At 45.0% G+C, this 21,358-nt stretch overlaps 2 protein-coding genes across 3 annotated transcripts in view; one reads left to right on the top strand and one right to left on the bottom strand.

Annotated features, from left to right (window-relative positions):
- Positions 1-535: 535 nt before the first annotated feature.
- LOC135385951 (aminopeptidase N-like) lies at positions 536-17,277 on the top strand. Its single transcript, XM_064615602.1, has 20 exons — positions 536-1,715; positions 2,288-2,443; positions 4,372-4,474; positions 7,958-8,078; positions 8,148-8,299; positions 9,325-9,438; positions 9,499-9,633; positions 9,766-9,831; positions 9,913-9,978; positions 10,066-10,226; positions 11,632-11,723; positions 11,782-11,912; positions 13,794-13,849; positions 13,946-14,093; positions 14,749-14,822; positions 14,899-15,012; positions 15,738-15,905; positions 16,092-16,235; positions 16,313-16,394; positions 17,080-17,277. Exons 1-20 carry the CDS (start codon positions 697-699, stop codon positions 17,230-17,232), a joined length of 3,255 nt encoding a protein of 1,084 aa, XP_064471672.1. The 5' UTR covers positions 536-696; the 3' UTR covers positions 17,233-17,277.
- The window catches only part of LOC135385953 (putative defense protein), a 39,731-nt gene continuing 35,624 nt past the window's right edge, over positions 17,252-21,358 (bottom strand). For both annotated transcript variants that reach the window (XM_064615605.1, XM_064615604.1), the window contains exons 2-4: positions 19,174-19,373; positions 18,302-18,515; positions 17,252-17,451 (exon numbers count right to left, since the gene is read on the bottom strand). In XM_064615605.1, the coding sequence (XP_064471675.1) occupies positions 17,385-17,451; positions 18,302-18,515; positions 19,174-19,366 (474 nt within the window). In that variant the 5' untranslated portion in view covers positions 19,367-19,373 and the 3' untranslated portion in view covers positions 17,252-17,384. The remainder of the gene's footprint in view (positions 17,452-18,301; positions 18,516-19,173; positions 19,374-21,358) is intronic.

Raw genomic sequence — 21,358 nt, 5'->3', positions numbered from 1 at the left:
TCTCTCTTTCCTCTTTTGTTTGCGAGGAGAAAAGCCCGCCCAAGAGGCTGTATAACGCTGTTAAAGTTTGCACTCAAGCTGTGTGACGTTTGCTCAGCACATTCTCTTCCACTGTTCGAGAAGCTCAATGTACCGACATCTTAACGACCGCCATTGACCGGCTTATAAGTTGCAATAGGCCCTCTTTATAACAAAGGAGTATTATATGCCGTACGCTTTGCTCACAGCCCATCTTTCTTCTTGCCTTTATCAGACTTCACATTTTTTCTACACGGGTATACAAGCAGCCGCGGATAGAATCGTTTTTGGTGGAGCCGTTGGTGCCCATGTGCCCTTCACAATTCTTAGCCATTACACTCTGTTTCATTTGAACGGTTGTGGCAAATATCGCTGGAGGTGTCAGACCGCACCGGATACCGCGCGGTTAATTTCCAGAAGATCCCGAACAAGTCCCCTGAATCTATCGAATTCCATGCAGTTATTTATCGACTGCCAATTTCTGCCATGCGTCCTTTCTTGTTTAGTTTGTCACGCGAAGCAGAAGAGGACGATAGCACGGCTTGCGTGCACGTGACCCATTGCTCTATTTGCTTGGCCAGGAAGGAAGGCTTGAGACAACTGCAATTCTGACGACTCACTCTAGTGCCAGGACTCTCGTCGCCTTACATTGAATCCACGCGGGTCCGGTGGCGTGGAATGTACGAGTCCAGCGCTGAGTACGTCATGGCTAGACCGAAAACACCGAGACACTTTCAGCTGCCGGATCTGGGCAAGCTCGTATCTCACGCGTGGAATAGGAGACGATGGATGTTTCTCGGCATTTGCGCCGCTTTGACCGTCATTGCTGTGGCTGTGCCTGCTGGCATACGGTATTCCATGCAGGGCGACGACCATGATCAGAGTCCATCACTCCTGCGCACAATTACAGAAGGTGAAGTTACGGAAGCTCGCAAACCGCCGAAGGCCAAGGTTGCACATGTTCCTCGTAAGCCGAAGCAAAAGTCTCATGCCGACGGGCCGGCATCGCCGGCCGGCAAGATTGTTGCAAATAAGCGTCTCCCAACTTCTGGAAAAGTGCGAAAGGTCGATAGAAGTGTGCATCAAGTTAAGCAGCAGCTTCAGAATGACTCTGTACCTGACGAGAATAAAAAGGTGAGCCCATCTACCGAAGCTCACACGGAGACCCCAGGGGAAGAGGAAAAAGAACATGTCAGTAAATCTGCCAAGGTTGCGGCACAGAACGATCCCGCCGCCACTGTGTACCGCTTTTCCGTTCCGTCGAACACCACAACTGTACCTGAACATTTTCCAGAAAACTCTGATCACCACGTGAAAGTTCTGCGGCTTCCTCGATCAGTTTACCCTGAGGAATACAAGCTGAGGTTCGAACCTTTCTTCTTCGAGCAAAGCATGATGTTTGGCGGCAGAGTTCGTATCAGTCTGGAATGCCGAGAACGTACGAAAGTGATCCAGCTGCATGCATCGAACATGGCTATCGAACGAGAAAACGTAACGGTGGTCACCTTTGCCGATTCGAAACCTATTGATGTGACTAGCGTAAACACCAACGAGTTTGCTCAGTTCCTGTACATTAATCTGGGTAGTGATTTACTTCCTGGAGAGAAATACTACCTCACCATCCCGTTCAAGAGTGTGGCCCTCTACGACAACGGCTTCAACGTTCGTCGTTACGATCGGGAAAATGGCACTTCCGCGTAAGTATGGGCTTCTCATTTATGTGGGCAACGCTCTGATTCGCCTGAGCGTTCGCCTTGTCCACTATAGGTCTTGGCTACAATATTCTCAGTCCGAAATGGCCGCACGTCGCTCAATGTTGCTTTTCTGTGCTCCCAATCGTCTGTTTCTGTAGCACGACATGACGGGTGTTGTACGGCGCTTCATTACTGCGTACTTCAGTGGCCTATTCTCTTTTCGTATAAATACATGCATATGCGCCAAAGCGGACGATGCATTGCTGGGGAAGTCCGCCTATCAGGGCGGTCTACGTTGTTCGAGGTCCCTTTACAAAAGCCGGGAGCCTCGCCCTCTCCTACCTTGCCTAGGCACCTACCTTGGCTACGACCATAGAGAAAGCGCTGATGACAGACAAACCACGAATGCCACTTAACGTCTCTTCTTTCCCGCCAGCAAACTTGCGACCTGAAGACATGTCATGTACTCGAAAAATAACTGAAATTAGTCGCAATTTCTTTAATTAACTTTCGTTAAAATTCGTTAATTAAGTGAGCGGAGCTCACAGTTCCTGTGCTTTCCATTTCTTATTTAGGTGGATGATTGGCACCAACTTCTTGCCCACCGAAGCTCGCAGGGCATTCCCGTGCTTCGACGAACCTGGCCTAAAGGCGACATACTACACGGAGGTTGTGAGAGATCGCCGTCTGCACTCTTTGTCGAACATGGCGCTGTCTAAGGTGTACCCCAAGTGAGTACGCCTTTCAGTTGATTAGCAGTGGAGTACACAAGGTTTCTAGGATCCTTGCCAGTTGTGCCTGGTTCACACTGTTGCATTTTCATGCGTCACGGATGCGGCGCGGCACAGTTTTCATGGCAGTTGGCAACGAAGTACGTCGAATCAGAAAGAAAGCATACTTACCGTTAGGGTTGGGCTTGACAGATTACCTCCGACTATACAGCTGACCAACGAGCGAAGGCGAACTTGAGAGTGCAGATAGGTAGATAGGATAGGTAGATGGAGATAGGTACATAGATAGAGGTAGAAAGAGACGAGTCGTGGAGTGGAGTGGAGCGGTGGTATGATTGGTGCACAGACGTATTCCGTATCAAAAACACATGCGTTGCACGGCAACCGCATCCGCACTCGATCTGTACCGTACCCGTAATGGAGAGAAGTTGCAGTGTGAACTGGGCATTAGTTTCGAAGTGTCGCACTCTCGGTAAATCGGAACACCTAGAGCGACCAGTATGGTAAAGTGATTAATAAAGGGCTCATCGCATCAAAATGCCGATTATTTCTAAAATATCCGCTGGACAACTTGACATGTGGTATGTGCAGCAAAAAACAAATACAGGCGACAGCACGATTGCTATACGAACTACCCCGTTTCCAGATGTTAGTAGTGACATGTACGTGTATGTGCTGGACGTACACACAATCTTTGAAGATTTATGCTCTTGGCATCACTGGTTTCTCGCTGTTGTTTGGAACGCCCCATCTTTATTTTGCTTAGTCTTGCATGTGGATTTCCCCTTGTTCCAAAAAGAAAAAGTAACGTAGCGCCATTAAACGTAGCATAAGCTCAAAAGTACAGTTCGGATCCCCGGATCCTAGGATTTCGGCATAATTTTATGTCCTGAAATTTCGGGATTTCGCGAGGCCAAATCCCGGGATTTCTGGATAATGAATTTCGGTTTTCTTGACAATAAGTACTAGGTCGTACGGAGTGGCTTTTCGTTTCAAGTATCATTTCCCCGAAAAATATCATTTGCAATCCGAAACCGAACCACTTGACAAATATGTTAGCTGCCGGCTCATGTGAGCCACGCAAGCCGTAGCCGAGACCAGCCCTCAAGTAGCATTAAAACACCTACGAAATCAGAAGTCTTCCGATCCATACAAAATACTGCCAGAATCGCTATTTCTCCCTCTCCAGAACCTTTCTTTTTCTGTTGATCCTCACGCATATGTTCGAAAGTGGAAAGAGAAAATGGAGCCAGCCTTTTCAGAAAACTAGTCGAGACTGCTCCAGACAAGAACACGACAGTTATTGCGGATGAATAAATGGGGGAAATGCAAAGCGCACCATTCCATGTATTCCCACACGCGACATTCTCCGGAATATTCCAGCGGAAAATACGGAAAACGTCATTGGAAGATCTGTCGACAGGCCGAAATCCGCAAACATCCATGCAAGAATATCCCAATATTGCACATCTCGCATATCGAGCAAGGCGCTCCAAAGGTCATTTCATGTTAAAGCTTTTAACAGGCAATTTCTGGCACGTAAATCCTTCACCTCTATATCATTGGGTCCGTCAGCTAGCAACCAGGGTGCAAGCAAGCGCTGCAATCACCGCTTCGAGCACAATACAGCATGCACCGGTTCCAATGCGCCATGTATTAAATTTAATTATAGCAGCGCCTCCGATATGCCCAGTTGCCCAATGGATTGATAAAATTACTCGCTTAAGTTCGCTAATGTCAAGAACATACATTGATATAAGCGAAATCTAAAATAGCCTGAAGCTTCGGGAAATTAATAAGGATGCCGCTTAAATTGATCTTGATGTCCATGGTTCATGGACATGAAAGCTCCGACTATACCTGCGTTCATGTCGCTTCAGGCATGACCGAGAAGTTATTTGGTAAAACTGACCTGATGTTCTCTAAAGGCCGCAGGACAAACAAGCGGACACGTTCCTGCCTACCTTCCCAATGTCTACGTTTTCCATGGGTTTCTTCATCTCGGATTTCGTCTCCCACGGTAACTCGTCCGTAAGTTTAACCCTCGATGACGTCGAAATGATGCAGGACCCCCACGTCCATCATGTTGCTGGTATATGGCCGGTCGCAGCATACCGGCGTTAGGCTCTCATAGGAGAAGGGGCGCCGTCACAAAGGGCACAAAGGGTAACGTTGCTCGAAACCCTGTCTCATCTATCAAGCTGTTCATCAGGAGCCACCACGCAAAATATGTTCGCTTTGTGCTGCATTATTAGTGCGCAATCAGACTTACAAAACAAAGCAGGAAACGTTCGGAGAAAACAGCCGCGGACGGCAGACACGATCCTCGCGTGACGTAGAGAAGTCCCCACGGTGGCGTCACTGGGGGATACGGGCCGCACCGGGTGACACGCAGACGGAGGTGGCTCGCCACACCAGCACCGTCGCTTCCTTCCTTTTATTGCGGTGCGGTGGTGTGATATTGTTAGTTATCGTGTATCGCCTGAAAGTGATCCGTTAGTGGGAAGGTGGAGGGTGGGGGGGACGCGTTCCCTAGTGACGCCACTGAGCCCCCGTGCTTTTTTCTTTGTTTCTTCCTTCGCAGCTCACTCGCCGCTTATACCTGCTTTGAGCTGTGCCACTGTACGTCGCGTCCCAATCATCTACACGTATGCACAATCATAAAGAAAAATAATAAAGTAAAATGTAACAATAATATTAAAATAAGATTAGTTATCGGTTAATCAACAACGTCCGACGATCCCTTCTACTATGATTGGTTACAATACTGCTATTATTAAGATACACATTGAGCGATACTGGTAAATTGTACCGAAGCATCTGATTCCCATAGTTTGTTCGGCAGAAAGGAACCTTCCATTCCACACTCTTAAGAAAAAAAAAAGGAGTAATTTTACTCCTTTTGGGGACTAAATGCATTGCCACAAAAAATAGTCACTTTCAGGAGTAAATGAATGTCACAGAGCGGAGACTGCATTTTACGCTCTGTTCTAAGAGTCCCAGGTACATACTTTGTGTGCATGCACGAAAATACTTTGGATAAAACCGTCAACAGTGATACGTCGAGTGATAAAAAATCTTGCGACATACATCGGGCACAATTTGCGAAGAAAGAAGCGCTAACTGTTTCTTACTCTGTGGAGGTGGAAAATTGCTAAGTTGGTTGAGTAAGACAGCCGTATGCCATCGGATTGACCAAGAGCACATATTTACATAGATTGTTGCATTCCGAAGACCATTTGTGAAGTTCAGTGACGATTTTCAGTCCTGGGGAGTAAATTTCTGGGTTAGGGGACTAAAATACGGAGTAATTGCAGTCTAGGGGACTAGTAGCTGCAATTACTTCCCATTCTTTACTCCTTTGTTTCTTAGAGTGCATAGCACCGTGAAGGCAGATTGAGGTATTAGAGTTATGTCGTTCAATTTCAGAGAGCGGTGTCAAAAAACGCTTGTAAATGTTATTACCGAATATATAAGAATAAAGTAACCCGTAGGTGTACATATTGTGTATTTTAATTATGCCTAGCGCTTCAAATAAGCCTTCTGTTGTGTGTAGATAAAATATGCTTGTTATATAACGGATGGCTTTATTTACAACATTTTAGTACAAGCATTTTGTCAAGGTTAGTCTTTGTAGTCGTACCCCATACCAGGAGACATTAGTTTAACTGCAACTGAAAAAAGGCACAGTAAACATGTTGCTTAGTGTTCTTAGGCAGGAACAAGCGACACCTTGCAATTGTACCTACAACCCTTGATAACTTAAATATGAGACGGGTAACGTGTGTGTTCCCTGACATAACGCCGCGTGCCTTAAAGGAAGGGTCGATTTCAGTAGGGGTATCCTGCAAGGTAAGCGATCCACTTAATCTATAGTGCATTTGTTTGTAGGGTGGAAGATAGCCTTAGTTTTGGTGCACTTAATGGTTAATTTATTTGATGACGTCCAGGCAGCTAGGTTATTTAAAAGTTTGCAGTGAGTTTGAGTTTGCAGTGAGTACTAAGACACCTGTGTCCGCGGCACTGAAGAGCAGAGTTGTATCATCGGCATAAATAGCATATATAGCATTTGGACTGATCCCCGTTATATGGTTTATATACATAGATATTAAATAGTAAAGGGCCTAGAATGCTTGCTTGTGGTACTCCAGAGGCCATTTCTAGTGGGCGGGACAAGTGTTCATCAATTATTACACTTTGAGGCGGATTTAATAAATTTGAATGACAGAAACGAAAAGCAGAACCCCTCAAGCCATATTGATGCAGCTTACACAGAAAAATATCGTGCTGTGCTGCTTTCATAGAGTTTTTCTAAATTCTGCAACACACATACATATAATATGAAGACATTACGTCTGAATTTGTTAGTGGCGTATAGTTTTAACTGACATCACTGGATAGCTCTAGCAAAGAATAATATATATGTTAAGCCTCCTATGGTTGTGCATGTACGCTTTTAGTAAACGTTGGAATTCATATACACACCTCGATGTACGAATTTCTACAAGGAGAGTATTTCATGTTTTAGGACCGTTTTATGCGGTAGACTGTATAATACAAAATTCGTTCTCGGGATGGGAACGTCAAGTGTGCACTAGTCTTTTCGTAGAACAAAAGGCGAAGAGCATTGTATAATATGTATATATGTATATGTATATATGTATATGACCTTCTGACGCCATCCACTCAAACGTTGCCTGCCTGCGTACTGTTGATGAGGCCCAACAAGGCCGAAACAGCTGTCCAGTACTGGCATGGCGACGTTTGAGTTACAAACATATGCTATACGTGCAGCCAAAGAGCTCTGGCTATTTTTTTCCTTTTATACTTCACTGGCTTTGCACTGGGCTTCCAGTGAGTGAATTATCTCACCCTGACGGGAGGAATCACGTGTTACATGACCTTCTGACGCCATCCACTCAAACGTTGCTTGCCTGCGTACTGTTGGTGAGGCCCAACAAGGCCGAAACAGCTGTCCAGTACTGGCATGGCGACGTTTGAGTTACAAACATATATATGTATATGTATGTATGTATGTGTATATTTAAGAAACCATAAAAGATATTGAACACGAGTGTTGGCATAATCAAAGTTCCGTAAGACGTCCAAAATAGAAAAAAAAAAACTTGAATGCGAACGTCACGCTTTCAGAAAATGGTAACAAAATAATTATTATTAACGCCCGTTTCCTGTAGAAGATAGATATGATTTAAAACTGTTGAGTATGTTAGTCCGTAAATTTCGATCGCCTATACATAATATGTGGCGCAATTACTGCCCTGTAAACTAATAACACTATACGCACAGGAAAAAATAAACTTCAGTTTTAAACGCCCTTATTAAAGCGGTAGGGCCATTTATGGAGCAGTCACTCAACGGTCGCGGGCTGAAAAAGCCACGGACACGGACGGACCAATATGGTGGTTGTACCGTGTATGTCAGCTAAAAAAAAGGACACTTGCTGTCCTGAATTCAAAAAAACCGTGCGTGGTGTAATATAAATAATTACTTCAGTTCAGAGTGTGGAGCCGACCTGACGCCCAGAAGAACGTTACCTTCGTTCTTGCACAAGTTCCCCGTATACTGTCATTCTACGAGAAGCACTTCTCCATTCCCTACCAGCTCTCTAAGTTGGGTACGCTCTCGTTTAGCCATCCATTCTGTGCCTTCGCAGCTTTATACTGAGTTCTACGCTACTTTTCAGACGTTATTGCCATGGAACATTACATCAACGACGTGCAAAACATGGGCATGATGTTCTTGCCAGAATCCGTGGCTTTCTTTGATGCTGAAGATTCGCCCCTCGTGAAACGGCAGAGTGTTTTGCAAATGCTGTGCCACGGAATTGGTCACCAAGTAAGTTGCCGATACAGTTTGATGGCGGTTCGCAGGGCATGGAATGGTACGGTGGGAATAATAGTTTGATGGCGGTATGCAGGGTATGGAATGGTGCTGGTATAATGTCTGCGTTCTGCGTGACCAGACAGTATCCGCGGATAACGCGCAAATTGCTGCGAGGGGTGTCCCGATTTGTGCCATTATGGTGCTAGCGGGTTGGACGCGGGTATATGACATTTCTGAAAAAGAGGAACAAAGGGTTTAATAAGTCGCCCAAGTTGCGTCATTGTTTGATTATGTACTTTTAACGGTTTGAAACAAACCTTCTATAGGCACATTACCCATTAGGAACAGCCTTGGGGAATATACTCACAGCCTTACGCCTGTGTTTCTTCTCTTCGCGGATGGCAGATCGGATGCGGATTGGATATTGAATAAGAAGAAAATGTGTGGGTTGCGGGAGAGTGGGGGTTTCATTTTATAATGGAACACAGAATGGCGTACGCGGGTCTTGCACCTGCGGGTACGGCAGGGTCGGAGGCGGGTCAAACGATTCCGGCTCGCGCAGAGCTCTATATTTATTTGGTAAAGTAGACAATGGACGACCGGGACATCTCTTCCCCTTCGCCATTGGTGAAGTTTATTTGACGTCAACATCATGTCATGCTAAACGGTGCGTTAAAAGTGCTATATGAGATCAGTCCAAATTTGCCTTTAGGGTATTCTTATTCTCCTCGTTACTGTGCGCCATTACGCATCAATTATGTTGTTTCATCGAGCTCAATGCCTTTTGTGAAACGCTAGATACTTGAGAATTTTTAAAGGTGTGGTGAACCCTAATGACAGATATGTTCCTAACGCAGTAGCTCAGACTCATAGATTAGGAGCGCGAACGTAGACAAAAACAGGAGGACCTAGACAGACACAGACAGCTATAGGCACTCTGTGTGCTTGTCTGAGTATGACCCTCCATTTTTGTCTAATGTTAAGTAGCCCAGAGATTCATAGTAATGTAAAATTCAAGATATTTTTGTTTATTTTAGTGGTTTGGAAATCTCATAACTCCTGATTGGTGGGATGACGTCTGGCTGATGGATGGCATCTCAAGTTACTTCCAGTATCGTTGCCTTGAGCACCTTGAAGGGTATCATAAAATTGTAAGCGTTCACTCAACCGGTGGTGGAATATTCGGCATAACGTCCCATTTATGAGTGCAGTATGAGTTCATGGTCCTGAACGAAATAGTGCCCGTCATGAAACACGACTCCTACAAGTACTCTCCTGCTGTAATCACCCCAGTGGACACGCAGTATAAAATCTACCAGTCATTCAACATCTTCAGCACACAGAAGGTGATGTTGACGTGCTTTTCTCTGTTGTCAGTACGGCTATCTGAGTTGCTTTTGTTGTCGGCGGGTAAAGTGCCCGTACTGCCATGAGATAGTGGTACTGCAATAACAGTAACCGGGTCGTTTTCCCTTCAGGCGGTCGCCATAATGCGAATGCTTAGTATGGCCGTCGGCGAATCGGTACTACAAGCCTCGCTACACGTGAGTATCTTACACATCTACAACACGGCATTGTGTGCAACCTCTTGATGATTATAAATCGTTTTTTTTTTCCGTTTGCAGAAAATTATGGCGGAGAGAATGTTCAGAGGCATCACTACAGAGCAACTTTTACGTGCCTTCACCGAAGTATGCACGTCCTCTCTCGGCTGTAGCGTTCTATATTTATTCTGCCACGTAATATGAAATGATTCTTTTCTTTTTCTTTATCTTTAGACAATGCCAAAGAACAGGCCGCTGGACGCGACGAGTACATTGATGCCCTGGCTAACGCAATCCGGATTTCCTGTACTCTCTGTCACGAGAGTTTACGATGAGAATGCTGCTACTCTGGTGCAGACGAAGTTCTCTCTAGATCCAGAAGAGCGGAGCTCGAAGTGAGTGCGTGCAGAGGGTGTCCAACGGTAGAGTTTAGAGCACTTTCTCCACCTCCTGGAGTGTCAACCTGTATATCGCCTGCACGACAACTTGTTTCCTGCTTTAGCGTGCGTGTTAAACGACTGCTCAACTTCATTTCTTGAGGCCAGATGGGCTTGTACCGTCCGAGCCGCGTCACTATTATACAGGATGCGGCACGGGAAGCGATCTAAAATTTGCACAAAGGCACGTTACGTTTTTTTCTTCAAAAACTGCACTGCGCGCCCTGTAAGTATTTCAGATATGACCTAGACGTAACGTTGTTTTAACAGCCTTAAAGCGGGACTCCGCAACAAAATCACCACAGAGGTTGTGGTATATCCGTAACCTTTCGAATGTCAGGAACATGTGTACGAAATATCTCATTCCAAAACTGCGCAGATTTTATTCAAACCAGTTTATTACGAATCGAGGGCTTCGTCTCTATGAAGCGAGAGGGCACTGAAAGCAACACACTGCTGACATCATCAGGCACCCGGCAAAGAACGCAGGTTGCCAAATAGACGACAATGCTGGTTGACGTCACGGTATCCTCCTCCTGATGAACAGCCGTGTAGTATGGAGCCCTGTTTTCTGCTCTTCGCGTTTCGGTTTCGGTTTGCTATTGTCATCATTTACGAATTAATTACTCGCGCAAAATGAATGCGAATGCTGTATTCGGTGTCGAGGAAGCGTTTCGTGTACGGTATGATGCTCTACTAGTTTTTTTCGAATACTTGCGAAGCCTCCTTTAATTAGCTTTCTTAAATAATACTCCTGCCACACGTGGGCAGTCTTTAATAATAATTGAAACCAACGGGGCAGTCTACGAACATTTCCTATCTTCGAGAACGAAAGAGTGGCTAAGGATGTCGTGACGTCCTATTTTTGAAGAGCCTCTTATATAAAGAATACGAACAAACCGAAAATCTTTAGAAAATTATTTCACGAACGGTTATTGTTATTTTTCTGTGTGCACCAAAATTAGTCCCATGGGCGGATCCAGGATTTTTCTGAGAGTTTGTAGGATCCGAGCCCCCGACAACATGTTACATTACACTCCCTAACGCCACCACGCTATGTGACGACACCAATTGAGCGGAGTCATGATATCACCCCCCCCCCCTCTTCTACCTCCACCCCTATTTAGTCCCCAGTGATACTTTAAAGAACAGGTAAGTTGCAAAAAATAATTTCTCTGCCTCTTCCTATGATTCCAATGTCGTCACCAGCTTTTGTTACAACTAGCAGCGTGTCGGATAAATATCGGACTAATATTCTCAAGCCAACTGTGGCTTGTAGCATTTTATGAGTGGTCCAGCCCATCAAAATTTCAACCGTCCTAATTTCTCTCTCTCTCTCTCTCTCTCTCCCGATATTGTCCAGTCAGTTGTGGCCTATCCCAATCACGTTCGTTACTTCTGATGACCTGCACTTCAACAAGACAACGCCACTATTCTGGTTGAAAGATAAGGAAGGTGAGCTCCTTCCATGCGTATTAAACAAATGCTACGAATATGAGTTTATCTATTTCAGGTCAACTCGAAAATCTACCTGATCCTCATCACTGGGTCATGGTGAACAATCAATTCCTCGGATATTTCAAAGTGAACTACGACCAGAAGAACTGGGAGCTGATCGTTCGCCAGCTACTATGGAACCACAGCGTACCGTATATCATTCATGAAATCATACAGGATAACGGCAAGAGCTCACTGATGTAGACTTATTTCCGTTTGTGATTTTAGATTGTTGCTCTTGAGTTTTCTGTGAGGTATATTTATAAATAGTCTCCGTCCTGCAGCAGATCACGGCCTGTCACGACGTCGATACCACCTTCTAACACCACCTGCTGCGCTATCGAACCTGCAGGCGCTGCCTCTATAGTGTCTCTAAGTTGGCAGTGGCAAAAATGTTACTGTTAACGTTCGTAGCTGGTCGATGCAAGGGCCACAAGTAACAACGCAGAGGAAGCCATATATCAGATACCAGAAAATGTTGCGCTAAATATCTTACCTTTAGGGTTTCGGATTTATCCGAAAAAATCCGAAAAACATACTCCAGTAAAATTTAAAGCAATTCGGATTTACCCAAGAAATCCACTTTGGGGTGTCCCCGTAACCGAGCGCTCAGTGTCAAAAGCCATGCCCTGATGACTAGATGGCGGGTGTGTTTACCTTCGTGTCGTGATTGTCCTCACATCCCTGGTTAGGAGTCCCCACAGAAAGCAAGGGTTGCTCTCCTTACCCAAATCCACTGTACAACAGTCTTTCACAGTCTGGCTGTCTTGTCAATGTCATTGTCAATGTCAGTGTTGTCAATGCTGAAGCATCCGTATAATGCGGACGAACTGGCTAGAGGCACCACGACATTGAAGTCGCTGAACAGGGTACTCCATTTAGTCTATTGAACATGAACGGTAGAAAATCAAGCGAAACGGCAAAGAAATGTTAAGGGAAAATGAGAAAAGAGAAAGGGAGCCGCTCGCGGCGGCTCTCGTCGAGGGGAGGAGGGAATATCGGTTTACTTACAAACATTGATGCTGTGTGACACCCATCAAGGCTCTGCTGCTCCATTTCTTGAAAGCGTTTCAATTGCGCGTGAATAAAAAATAGACATACGCAACAGAAGACACATGCGACAACAACACACGATTTAGGCGATTTAATTTACATACGTGTTAGACACTTCCCTAACATTGGACGTGCAAGCATTTTGAGGTCATTTCGGCCATTCCCAATGTCTACTACCGGGGCCTACGGTTTCCGTTTCCCTTTTAACGCAGATGACAAACAAATTATCTCCTTGTAGGGGAAGAGTAGAGGTTGTCAGGTTGTGATCGTGATACAGATCTCGTTATTCTTGTGAGTGTCCTGTTTCCCAGCCGTCACTTTTCCCCCGAATTTCGGATATTAATTCTGTTTTACAAAGTAAACGAAGAAAAATGCCGAATTCTGGGAAAGTAATAAATTCCGAAAACACCCTCCGAATATGCCATAAAATAAACTCCGAATATGCCATAAAATAAACTCCGAAAACCCGGAACTCCACTTATATTTAAGGAGTGACTTTTTTGGGTTAAACCCGATTCCGCCCGGTTATCCCCCTCCCCCTTCCCTCGAACCGACCTCCGACCAATTCGTGATAGACCCGATTTCTCTTCGAACTCGCAGTCACCATGAAATCCTCAAGTGGAGATTCCACTGAAGACTAACCAAGGTCTCGACGTATAGCATATGTAAGCATGGGTCACACTCATGTGTGTCAGCACTGTCTATGCTTCCGGGGATTAGCGCTGGTAGCTCTCATACACACACACACACAAAAAAAAAACAGACAACACCCGAAGGCACAATTATCGCCCGATTTCTCCCCAAATTACAGATTTAAAAATCGCGCATGATATTTAGCCCCCGAATCTGAGAAAAGCATTTAACCGGAAAAAGTCACTCCCTACATACATTGTCTGCTAACGTCCGTTGTGACGAAGATTAGAAACATCTATGATATTCGTTCGAGGCTTTTACGCATGTAAATTTTCTTTCCAGTACATCCACCTGTTAAATCGTGCCCAAGTCCACAACGATCTCTTCGACCTTGCAAAGTATGTACTTCGTATTGGACAGCATTTGGTGGCCTTCGTATCGCTTCTGATCTGAACGGTTGACATATTGTTTATACTCTGTCTCCTTTCTATTAGGGCTGGCATGGTGAACTACACTATCGCTTTAGATTCCACCAAATATCTTTCGAAGGAGCAGGAATACATTCCGTGGAAAATCGCCTTCGACAAGATGAAAGAAGTCGGAGCTAAGATGCGCAATACGGACTCGTACCAAAGGTGGACTGTGCGTACATGTTCTTTCAGTATTCCCTTTGAGCTTTGACATGCACTTTTTCCGATTGATGCACCGAAGAAAGCGAGTTAAAATAACTTCGCTGCAAATGACATTGGAAAAGCAGTTTTCAATTGACTTACACTTCGACTTTTCACTTCCTTCATTAATCTTAACAAAACAGTGGATATCTATGTGGAAATGCAGTAGGATGTGAAGGGAAAACTCAGCTGAAGGAAAAAAATAGCTTGCTCAACGAAGCCAGCTTGGGTATGTTAAGGAGAGCGCGATGCGAGAAGCGGGCACCTGATCCGCAATCAGAGGTCTAGATTCCTATCGCCTTATCCTTGCACTAGCAGCTGTGTCCACCGTCTGACAGAGGAAGCTGTGCTTTGCGCTTAATACCATACTCAAGATGTTTCGTCCTGTTGCTCAGAAGTTAACACTGACAAGGGGCTGTGTTACTGTAGTAAGAGACATTCCTCCAGATTATTGCCGGGCTATCTACTTTGAGCGTCGTTAGGCAGTAGGGGCAGAAATAGCTCTTAAGAGTTTATCGTTGACAATTCTGCATATCTGTGAACTTAATACAGCCACACCTACTTTAACCCGTGTGCGCGTTTAGAAAATTATTTTTTTTTTTGTATTCGTGACGTGGTCGTTTCAGGGCTACGTGTCTTCCCTGCTGAAAGCTAACTACGGAAACGTTACGTGGGATAACACCTCTTCCGCATATTCGAGGTCAGTTCTACAGAAACGACAAGGAAGCTGCAGAAGCTGGTTCTACAAAGTAAAACGCTCGTAATGGCACTTTCAGTGAATTCGAGTCGGAGCTGGTACTTTCAGCTTGCCACTTTGGTTACGAACCATGCGTGGAAAAGGCCGTCGAGCTCTTCAACCGATTCAAGAAGAGTCCAGATACGGAAGACGAGTAAGTGTCGCAAGCAAAATTTGTCGGTGCTTTGGTTACAGGGGCAGTCTTTTATCGTGTTGGTACTACTGCATGCAGGGTATTTTATGTTAAATTGGTAACATGTTAAAACATGTTAAAAAACATCGTTGATATGTTAAAGGGACCAAGTGGACGAGATTACTTTGCCTAAGGTGTTTTATTTCCCGATGTTATTGTAAAGCGAGTTTTCAACTTTTTTTTTTTTTTACATCTGAAAGCTTACATGTTTGATGCAGCAGCCATAAGGGTTCACACTTGCTTCCCTTGCAGCACCTGCAATGATTGTGAAGAAACGGGCACCACGAATTGTGAGGTGCAATAGATGGAAGTGTTTCCATCTGTTAATACACACAGAGCGTTACGGAGGTGCGATTGCTCCTTTGTCGATGTTGTGACTCGCATAGCGTAGCCGCAGCCATAAGTCGACCACTGCCGAGGCACGCGAGCTAGACATACAGTGTCCTATTCGATGATGGAATGACGAAAAATGTTTCTCACTCGTACAAGGGCAAGGTCTATCATTTCTCTAAACACGCGGTCACAGTCTTTCGTGTAAATGTCCGCGATAAAGGATACAACTGTTCATTTCAAGGAAAGTATTCGTCTGCTGTTTACGGCATATGTGACTTCAGTTTATTTTTACCGATCGTTTATTTTGCTTTGCAGAATTTCTAATAAATTTTCAATTTGGTGTGTCTCCACAGGATTCCCCCACATCTGAAATACCCAGTTTTCTGCGAAGCCATTAGGACAGGCGGTGAAGACAACTGGAAGTTCCTCTGGAACCGTCTTCAAACGACTGACGACAAGTCTGAACGATCTGACATCATACGGTCCCTCGGCTGCTCCAAAAACACTGACACACTTGGCAGGTATACGCCGCAACCAGCGCTACTTGACTTTCTGAAGACTAGCTGTAGCTTCGAGCACTGGCTTCCACGGTTACACTGAGAAGCTCAGATCAGCTTAGGCTTGTGAACACAGGGAATACCAATGCTATAAATTAATAACAGCAACGGTACACTGCGGTATTTCTGCTGTTGCACATTTCCTTTCAGTTACCTCAAGTCCGCCGTTACAGCAAAATCTGGTCTCTCGCGAGAAGACATGCCTATGGTACTCGACACGTTTGCGGACAGCCCTGAGGGGAAGGGAGTCGCCTTCAAGTTATTGCGATCTCAATGGGGTTCTCTACATAAGACGTACGTACAGGTCATTTGTACATTCATATAAAGTACTGTTGTGACTAACGCTATCCCTGTTACGGTTTTCGTTGCAGGTACAGACAGTGGCCTGACGTTCTGTTCCAGGTGGAAGAGTCCTTGATCGAGTCCGCAAACGAACCACATGATGTTGAGGAGGTACGAGGCAGTGTTAATTTTAGCATTTCTTCACCTCTTCAACCGTGGGCGTAGCTTTTGACCAAGGATCAGTCACGGGAAATCTGTAAGGTACTAATGGGCGTTTGTAAACTCTTCATGGAGGTGCCCACTCCTCCAATAGGAATGAACGTGTCCGCGTTCACGTGAAATCGCGTGCGACCACTGAAGATTGACGGCCCGATCTCGGATTGTAATGGTAGCGAGGCGAACACCTGCGTGAGGTTTATTCGAGATCTGTCGTTACTGCGGAAGAGTGTGCATCCTAATTAAAAACTAAGAAAATCCACATTTTACGAAAACGCTTCGAAAAGCGACAACACTTCCAGGGCTATGCCTAAGGAGGGTTAAGCTATGTGCTCCGTTTGGAGACGTCACGGTAACGCAGCTGAATATTACAACATTAGGGACCTTGCATTTAGGTTAGAATGCAATCTTAAGAATGTGTTGCCAACACCCACTGAGAGAAACAGACACGGGGCAACAAGTAGTGGCCCATTAGACACAAGTGACCGCCAGAAGGGATCCACAGTATTCTTTGTTTAATGCCAGTTCCTTAATTCCTTACTTTCTTGAGGTGATACCCATTTCACTACTGTAGAGACATGCTTTGAAATGATACCTGGGAAACACAATGACGGCGGCAAATGGCCCCTTGTCGTTTCAGCTGAGTTCCTTCTTCCTACGGAACAAGAAATCAACAGTGATCCCAGAATGGCGCTATCAGCAGGTTCAAGAAGAGAAGAAACTTGACCAGATGTGGCAAACCAAGTTTTACCCGGTGGTCAAGAACTGGTTGAAAACCGCTCGTCCATTGTGAACACGCCTCGGAATGAAGCTGTAAAATATACTTTAATGTATCGAGGTTCTTTGTGTGTATATTTCACTCGTATAGCGAAGCGTTACGAGCGTTTTTGTGGTGAATATTACATGATGAGGAGATATCTAAATGATGTGGAACTGGTGTGTCGTTCAATATCCGGCTGCTTGGCTGAGAAGATTGGCGTAGAATTCGTCGTGCGTTTTCACCACTGTCGCCCTGCATTGAATAGTAGAAATAGATCAGTGGGTGTCATATGTCAGAGCACGTTGAACAGTTGAACATGTCTTGCAAGGGTGGAATGTGCACTTTTCGTACAACGAATTAGGGGGTGAGATATAGCACCCCACAAGTATTTGCCCCAAATGAAAATACTTTTACTATACTATACTAATAAGTGTACTATACTACTATAATACCATATAACTATGTGGAGGAATGTTTTTCCCAGGCTGCGGCACGGTTTGTCACTGCTGCTGCTGCTGCTTATTTGTGTGAAATGTTTGCGGAGGTAGTGTGTCACTTGTGGGTTATGTCCTAGCAGATTATGTCCCACATATCCATTTATGCCCTAGATGTAAAGGCCACCAATAGACAGCAATAAAACTAACCTGTATTTTGCTAAAATCCAATATCAATTTAGACAAGCTACTCAGGAACATAGGTGTGCCGATTCTAGGGCCACGGGCAGGGAAAGAGTTTCGAGCACATTTAATTTGTTAATGTATTTTGTTGTTAAAGATGACGTTTCAGTTTTCCGCAAAAAATATCGATTGATGATTGAGATATAAAAAAGAGATGAAAACAAAAATATTTGCAGAACTACGTAACCCATTTCTACACAGACAAACATTCTTTTGTTCCCCAAGGATGGAGCTCTCGAGTACACGTCAAGTACACGGGGAAATTTAATCGTTCATCGTGACTCCTCCTGCTTTCTGCGTTCAATATAGTTTGGCGCCAAAAAATTTGGTGGGGAATAAAACCATACATTCAAGCGCCTCATGAATCTCATAAGAAGCCATCTTAGCCATCTTTTCATTGTCATAAGAACTGAGAAAAGTGTTACCTGAACATTACTGGCCCAGATGTTCCTCTGGGAGCCCTCCAGCTCAGAGTCGCTGCCTTCTTGCCGCGGTTATTATCGTGCGTGATGGACGAACATTGGGGCAGAAGTTTTACCCCCGAGCCGCCGAGGAATTCTCCGATGACCTCCCGTGTCTGCGGGTTGAAGCCTTGCACGATGAACCCTCTGAATGACGGTCCGGTTGTAGTAATGCTGACTATGAAACAGATACATGCAGTGAATGAGGGCTCAATCCTCCCCAATGCTTTTTCTGTGCCTTTCAATTGGCTGTAATTCTTCAGCAGCATGATTGCCTTATTAAAATACCAATTGGCCCGGCATTCACTCTCAGAACAGAACTTCAGCGCCAACCATTGCCACGAATGGTAGGTTACTGCTTCGGATTCGAAGGACGAAGGGGGCGTACGCCTTTTGTAGCAATTTGGATATATGATAATTGCCACAAAATGGCGTACGCCCCCTCTCTATTCAAATCAGGAGCGATAACCCTATCATTTATGGCAATGGTTGGCGGACCACGTGCTAGGCGGGGAAGTTCTGTTCGGAGAGTGTTGGATACATAATTTATCTGTTTCCATTTATGTACTTCGTTTTTAGCCGTCGATTGGAGGTGCTCTGTATTCTACATCGCTTTCGAAGACAATAGACTGCAACCTGACACTCTTGCATAAAATGATTTGCACATAATTACTAAGGTGTGAGCTCTCTTTATCCCCCCCCCCCCTCCTCTCTCTCTCTGTCGCTTTCATACGTATCGACATACGCCGCCTGAAGGCACAATTGGCGGGCGCTAGACCACTTTTTTCTCCTTTGCCAGCTGGGACAATTTTTTGGCGGGACTATTTTTCACATACCTGTGACGATGTCTCCGGGACCGTAGTGTGCCTTTGACTGAGTGACAGCGTATGGGGAAGAATGGTTCGGTAGAGGTTGTGCTGAACCGTGGCGGGGTAGGAAAGATTCACAAGCACCGATTGGAGCTCCGTCTGGGAAGCATCGAACCACTTGGACGAATAGTAACACCCCAACAGCTGCCACTGCCTTCATATTAGCCCTGCGTACCGGACAATCGAGAAATGAACGTGGCTCATCAATTTTCTGTCGGATAACAACAACAACTCGATGGGGGTTGAATCATATCACTGAATCATATTTTGATTCAGTGATATCATATTATATTATAGACGATATCATATTTGTCTCGAACACCATAGCCGTGTTTAACTCAAGAAATGCGCATTTAAGCCCTGCCCTATATAGGCTGTAGCCCCTGTTCCTATCGGCTGTAATCACAGCTGCATCACACTACGTTGCCATAAGTAGTGCGCCGACACAAACTACGGGAGCCCTATACAGGCTGCTCTTGGTGCCGCTGCAGTATAATTTATCCGGCGGGGTATCTCGACGGTCTACATTTCATGCCGTTCTTAGGTTGAACACGGGTGTAGTAGGTATAACAAGAGTTCGAAGAACATGGGAGCCAAAGAACAAGAGCGATGCAGAAAGAACCTATGAATACTTGCTTATACATGACATTCTCCGGTAAACATAAACAGGCCCACGCCACAACTTCCGGTGCCAAGAAGAAGACTTCTGGTCCTTCCGCGACTAAGGACGCTTGGAACCAGCCGCTATGCAGAATTGTCTTTCGCTTTCATGATTTGTTGAAAATGGGAGGCGTACGCCTCTTTGTGGAAGTTTTAATAGCCATAAAAAGGCATATACGGCCATCTCTCTCCTCAAATCAGAAGCGATAACTGTATCCATCGGCACAGTGGTTGGCGCAGAGCGTGTTTGCTGTGAAGCCGGATGTCGTTTTGGCACCAAACGTCGAGACTGGGAGGTACCGGGGTTCGAATCCCGGTGCCGGCTGTACGGTGTGGGGTTTTTCCTGAGTTATCCTCAGACGCTTTCAGACATATGTGTTTCTCTTAGAAGTCAGCCCAGGACGCACATTCCCCAAGGGCGTCAGTCGTGACGTTGCCCACCTCTGTGAGGCCGACAACGGCGAGCCCTTTCACCAGCACCACCACCAAACCGGAAGCAGTGCAAATAGGCATGTATACGGCAACAACGATTCGTTCATAGTACGTGGAGATGCCACAGGGGGGATAGGACATACAGATATATTTCTTTCTTTTTATTTTGTTTATTTATCTATCTGTCTATTTGTATGTACTCTACTGCACCACATAAATGGTTTTAAGATTCTACTGTTTAATCAATGATGGTCGGTTTGATCGCATTGGTGAAATAGTTACATAGTTGTCTCTTGACGATGATGTACGTGTTTCTTTTTCTTTATTTATTTATTTTTTTCATGGCGAGTTTTAGCATGGCGACGGCGAGCACCTGACAAGCCAATGGTCCTCCAGAAATATGCAGAACATTCAGTTTAATGTAATACATATCTACCTTTCTAGTATTTACCTTTATAGCAATGACATATATTTGTGCGGCATGTTTTTGTGACACCCATTACACAAATGCATCACTAATATGTAAGCCATTAAAACTGCGCGCCTCTCTTTTGTCTTCCTTCGGAGACCAGTGACCTGCATAGCTGCGAAAAACTTCCACGCTGAAGGCTATTTGTCTGGCCAGAAAATGGACAACGTTTTCCTCGTTCACCTTTTCCGTCCTGGCTTATTTTATTATGTAGTGCGCGTGTCCAATGTTTCTTATCTTCGCGAATTTCTGCGAGGACAGCGAACTTCCTACCCAAGAACAAATTAGTGAAGGACAGGGAAGTCTCCCGCTTCCTAGCTTCTGTTTTTCCGATACCAACATGGCGAGTTTGCGTGAACGGCTGTCTATTACGATAAAACACTGAACTCAGAAATAAGACAGAGGGAGATGATACTGGCAACATTCGCACGTTCATGCGCAGCTCAAATATCCGTATGATACACGCGGATATATGGTAACATTTTGTTCGCACGCAGATCGCGTGACGATACAAGAGTTTTCCAAGATGACAAACTAAAGAGAGAAATAATGTCGTGAGTTGTGCAAATGTTGGTGGCATTCGTACTAGTT

Source organism: Ornithodoros turicata, chromosome 2 (genome assembly GCF_037126465.1).
Source record: "Ornithodoros turicata isolate Travis chromosome 2, ASM3712646v1, whole genome shotgun sequence".
Taxonomy (NCBI): Eukaryota; Metazoa; Arthropoda; class Arachnida; order Ixodida; family Argasidae; genus Ornithodoros; species Ornithodoros turicata.
Note: the sequence above shows the minus strand (reverse complement) of the source record. Positions and strands in the feature narration are given on the sequence as shown.

What these genes read in the sequence shown, in the direction of transcription:
- LOC135385951 (XM_064615602.1), top strand. Translation starts at nt 697, where the DNA reads ATGTACGAGTCCAGCGCTGAGTACGTCATGGCTAGACCGAAAACACCG. An exon ending in GCCACGGAATTGGTCACCAA is followed by an intron (nt 8,300 to 9,324) that starts GTAAGTTGCCGA and finishes TGTTTATTTTAG; the next exon opens with TGGTTTGGAAATCTCATAAC. An exon ending in GATCTCTTCGACCTTGCAAA is followed by an intron (nt 13,850 to 13,945) that starts GTATGTACTTCG and finishes CCTTTCTATTAG; the next exon opens with GGCTGGCATGGTGAACTACA.